This window comes from Balaenoptera musculus, chromosome 5 (genome assembly GCF_009873245.2).
Source record: "Balaenoptera musculus isolate JJ_BM4_2016_0621 chromosome 5, mBalMus1.pri.v3, whole genome shotgun sequence".
Taxonomy (NCBI): Eukaryota; Metazoa; Chordata; class Mammalia; order Artiodactyla; family Balaenopteridae; genus Balaenoptera; species Balaenoptera musculus.
Window position 1 is genome coordinate 135,760,778 of NC_045789.1, and position 5,110 is coordinate 135,765,887.

The window sequence follows — 5,110 nt, forward strand, 5'->3', positions numbered from 1 at the left end:
TGAAAGTCCACACAGGGCAGCTTTATTTTCAAGGCCTGACATACAGTAAATCTTGCTTGTTAAAGCTGTATTTTATTTCCAACTAAGGTTATCAGTTTCCAGAATTCCAAGTGTCTTAGAGTTTTCTGTTCCCTTTAGGGATGTGAATTTTAAGTGTCTCTTTTAGGGTAAAGTTCCTTGAATTGGGAGTTGATACCTGACTTCTTGGTCCATTACCATGTGACAATATTAGCTTCCTACTGCTGCTATAACAAACTTAGTGGTTTAAAACAACACAAATTTATTATCTTACATTTTTGTAGGTGAGAAATCCAACATGGGTCTCACTGGGCTAAAGTTAAGGTGTCAGCAAGGCTGTGTTCCTGTCTGGAGGCTCCAGGGTAGAATTTCTTTGACTTCTCCGTCCCTTGGCTCTTGGCCCTCTTTCATCTTCAAAGCTAGCAATGGCTGGCTGAATCTGTCTCATATCACACCACTCTGACACACACTGGTGCCTCCCTCTTCCACTTCTAAGGACCCTTGTGATTACATCAGGCCCAACCAGATAATCCAGGATAATCTCTCCATCTCAATGTCAGTTGATTAGCAAATTTAATTCCATCTGCAACCTTAATTCCCCTTTGCCTAACCTAACCTAACATATATACAAATTCTGGGGAATAGGACATGGTCATCTTTAAGAGTCCATCATTCTACTTTCCAGTGATATTGGGCAAATGACTCTTTACCTCTGGTTTTCGCATTTGTAAAATTATGGAATTGGTCTATATGACCCCCTAAGGTCCTTTCCAGTTCTACCAGCTAGGACTCCAAATTGACAAAAGTTAATAGTTACTGTTTTATCTGGTCTTTCACTGAATTTGGATTAAATACTTATTCTGAGATAATGTAACTCTGAATTTATGTTCAGAAGTGACTTCCAAAGGTATTGGGCCATGAATCTCCCAGAGTAAGTGTTGGCCAGAGCCCAAAACACAAAGCCATTTATAAGGCAATGAAACTTTCTATTTAACATCAGAATGCAGATACAAATAATACACTTTTAAATGTATAGTATTAATACATTAAGTGTTTAAATTATATGTTAATGAAGTGGCATATAAATAGGTGTTAACTGATTCACAAGAAAGGGTTTTGATAAGGGATAAGTGAAGTGTTTTTTCATTTGTCTCTATTAGCTCTCACCAACTCCTTTTTTTGAATAGTTTGTTATTCATTGGATGAAAGTCATATTAGCAAAAAGAGCCAACTGTTGCCATACCGGTGTAAAAACAGTCACCCAAATGAAAATCATTCAAACTCAAGGAAATGGAGTCCGAAGAAACTCTGGTAAGAAGAAAATAGTATTTGGGTTCTTTTGTATTTTAAATAATAGACTAGGAGTAGTTCTATCAACCTGATCACTAAATAAGTGCTCTCATTAGAAATTAGAAGTTGACAGAAGGAGTAAATCCTCAGCAGTGATTTTTTTTTTAATCTATATCCTTAAAAAGTTTTCTTACCAATGTGTCCTTAATTACCACTGACCCTATTATCAGATGGTACTTTCCACATTAAAATACTTCTAGTAATTTATGTTAGAATTGACATTTTATACATTGTCACAATGTACATAATCTGAAGAATACAGAAGTATTTTTAAATTTAATTATGTGAAACACAAATGCTGACTTGACGTTCACATGTAACTCTTTCTCTCACATTTACAGCTCAACAGATTGGTGAATCCAGAGGAACTGCTATAAACACTATATACCTATAATGGAAAAAAAAGAAAACTGTAGCATTAACAAGCAGAAGTAATAAAAAAATTAGACCATTCTGAACAATGCACCTTAGAGCACCAGGGGAAGTCTAAAAAAACAAATCCACAAAGAATATCAACTCCTCATTTTATCTAAGTTTTAGCAAAAAAAAATTTTTTTTAAATTCTGAACTACAGGAGTAGCAAAAGCATCTGGTTTTGATTTAAAAACCTATTTCATTTTAATCTCTTGATTGACTGAAGTAGTGAAATGGGCAAGGTGATAATAATAGAACAAAATGTACATTTGTGATTACTATTTTATTCTCCAGCACATATAAGTTATCTACTTTAATCAACCTAATCCAAGAAAGCTGAGATTTATAAGGATGATTTTTCATTTTACAAAAGGATTAATATAGGATTTCTTTAAAAAGATTTTCAGAAATATGGCACAAATATACATATAAAATAAACTCACTCTCTTTTAAATCACAGACCATGCAGTGTATTCTATCTTATTCACAGCTAGGTTTTATCAGGAATTGTCCAACTGGGTGTTAGTTGTAATGACAATCATAATAAAATCGTCAAGCAGTAAAAAATTTAACAATTGAATGCCCTGTTCTCATGGAATTTTACACTCAAGTGTGGTATATGACAAACAGGTATTAAGAAATACATACACAAACAACGATAACTTGTCCTAAGTGCTGTGAAGGCACTGTGTACAGCACTATTAGATTTAAGAAAATACAATTTTGGTTTCATTCTTAAGCACAACTTCCTTTGAACACAAAGTGTAATGATTAAAAATGATTATGCTAAGAGATCCTTGAGCCAAGGTATTAAAAATTCATAAATTTGTCACAGACAGGAATATAGGTGCTAAAAAGTATAAACCTAATGAAAAAAGTCAAAACACATTATTTAAAAAGAGGTCAAATTAACTTGCATAGTCTATTCAATCGTAGAAAATCACATACTTACTGTATCGGTATTTCAAAAGTTTATTCCAACCGATTGCTTCTTTTATACTCTAAAACATCTTCATTATGTTGTTTGATGAGCTAGAAGTAGGTAACAGTTAAAATGAGAAATGTAATCTTCCTGGCAACTTAAAGAGGAGAAGGAGGAGATCAACTAATGATATTTATATTTTGCAAGAGAAATAAGGATAGATTAAAAGAATTACAACTATTCTAGTTAGAAATAAAAGGCTAAGGGATACAAAAGTCCAAAAGCTATGAATGATATGTACTTGTTCACCACAATCTGACAGACTAAATTTGAGAAGGCAACCCTTAAAAGTTTAAATCCAACTTCCGCAAATAAATTACTTCACTCAGTGGGTAATTAATGGAATGTAGAGCCTTACCACAGAGGGGCTAAAGCAACAGGACAGAGCAGAACCTGGTTATTAGATGGGGTTGGTGGATGTGTACTATACTTCTAACCTCAGAAGTACGGTACTGTGAGCGAATGACCAACCCACATCCCCCAACTATATATGTATTAATTAGATGTCATGGAGGACAGCCACTTTCTCAGAACCACTGTCTGACAGAATATGCAACTAGAACAATGGCTGATATAGGGTGACATGTGTTGCAAAGATCCAGTAACAATCAGAGCTCTCAGCAACAAGTTTCTTCTTAGGAAAACTTTAAGAATGTATAAAGTTACATTATAACAAACGTTATTTAGAAAGGATTAGTTACTAAGTTGTAAGTAACTTTCAACATCTCTTCCTCCTTTCCATGTCAAAGAGCTGAACCACTTTAATGAAAAAAATCTCAAATAAGAGATCTGAGAGTTGGAGGTGGGCGGCAGTGGAGGAAATTCCAAAACAAAAAATTTAAATACTAATGTAGCACAGATACTTTAAAAAAATTTATCTATGGAGAGGCAGTATTTCACAGTGGTCTACAGTGTAGCTCTTAAGTCAGGGAGAACTGGCTTTGGCAAATTAATTTCTCCAAGTGTTTCCTACATCCGTAAAAGGTCAACAATAATAGTACTACCACATAGTGTTGTTGAAAAAATTAAACAAGTTTTTACAGGTAAAGCATTTGGCATACTGTAAACAAAGACAAAAAAAAAAAAAGAAAGAAAGAAAAAGGCACACATAGGTACAATTTCCAACAATGTATTTACACAAACATTGTTAAAATCTTATATCTTGTAAGTCCAATGGGATTTAATTTGTATAGCTTGTTCACTTACGATCTCTCCCTATGGCATCTGAAAAAAGTGCCTTCATAAAACCCCAACGTGCCTCCATCTTCATTAAGAAATAAACTAAAGGATAATTAATATGCAGTAAAACTGCCATTTCATGACAAAACCAGGCGAAGGAACACTGACAGAAATTTCAGCCTCATTATATACTTTCTCGATGCCTCTGAAACCTTAATATTTTTTAGTCCTTGGGATTTCCCTCCTGGAGAAATAGATTATTAGCAGTTACATAAATAACCTATGGTATGGGAGATTTGCTGCGCAACATTCAACCTCACACCGATACTTGTCCTCTCCAGCGTGCTGGAGTACCACGATTTAAGGGAGTATATACTTACACACATCCACAAGAAAACGGAGGTGCCCAAGGTCAGTCCAACCTTCAGCCAGTCAGGTCTGCCATGTGGCGGTTCCCGAATGTAGAACTTTGACCGCGCTGAAGCTGAAAGGGGACAGAAAGGGTCTCTAAATCTATAACTTACCCCCCTGTAGGAATAAACCTGACATTTACATGCGTATTGTCGCTTTTAGTTCCCCCTTCTACTTCCTCATTTAAACAGCCACAGAAAGGTTCAGAGAGGCCTAGTAACTCGCCCTGGGCCACCAGCAGGGCCAGAGCGGTGGCGCCTTCAAAGCCTCGTACACGGGCTTGGGCGGCCCCTCCGAAGTGTCGGGGGTGGGCGGATAGAAGCGCCCCCGGGAGGGTCTCCCTCTCCCGCGTCTGCAGGAGGAGGGACTCAAAGTCCACTCGCCGAGACCCCGAGAGGTCGGATGGCACTGGGAGAGGAGGGTGGGCGGCGGCTGACGGAGAGCCGAGAGTCGCGGGCGGAGGCAGGCGTGGGCTCCGGGAGGCGGGCCGGCGAAGGTCACTGCAGGAAAAGCCCGGGGCGCAGCCGCCTCCTGCCCCCGCGGGGCTGGGTTCTCCCTGGGAGCCGCAGGCTGGAAGGTCGGGGTGGCCTGCTCGAGGAGGGACACTTACAGCCGCTCGGGAGCCTGGCCGGGGCCAGCAGCTTGGAGAAAGGGCGCAGCAAGGCGGACGGCGCCATCTTGCCAGGCTGGGCTCCGCCTCCTCCAGCCCCGCCGCTCCCGGGGGTCGGCGTCCGGCCGAGCGCCCCCTGGCGGGCG

At 39.1% G+C, this 5,110-nt stretch overlaps 1 protein-coding gene across 1 annotated transcript; it reads right to left on the minus strand.

Annotated features, from left to right (window-relative positions):
* NDUFC1 (NADH:ubiquinone oxidoreductase subunit C1) lies at positions 1-5,110 on the minus strand. Its single transcript, XM_036852929.1, has 4 exons — positions 4,965-5,110; positions 4,324-4,427; positions 2,735-2,814; positions 1-1,756 (listed from the first exon to the last, which is right to left on the minus strand). The coding sequence occupies exons 1-3, from the start codon at positions 5,029-5,031 to the stop codon at positions 2,755-2,757; spliced, it is 231 nt and encodes a 76-aa protein (XP_036708824.1). The 5' UTR covers positions 5,032-5,110; the 3' UTR covers positions 1-1,756; positions 2,735-2,754.

What these genes read in the sequence shown, in the direction of transcription:
- NDUFC1 (XM_036852929.1), bottom strand. Translation starts at nt 5,031, where the DNA reads ATGGCGCCGTCCGCCTTGCTGCGCCCTTTCTCCAAGCTGCTGGCCCCG. An exon ending in GGCCAGGCTCCCGAGCGGCT is followed by an intron (nt 4,428 to 4,964) that starts GTAAGTGTCCCT and finishes GTCCCCTTTCAG; the next exon opens with CTTCAGCGCGGTCAAAGTTC. An exon ending in CCGTTTTCTTGTGGATGTGT is followed by an intron (nt 2,815 to 4,323) that starts GTAAGTATATAC and finishes ACCTACTTCTAG; the next exon opens with CTCATCAAACAACATAATGA.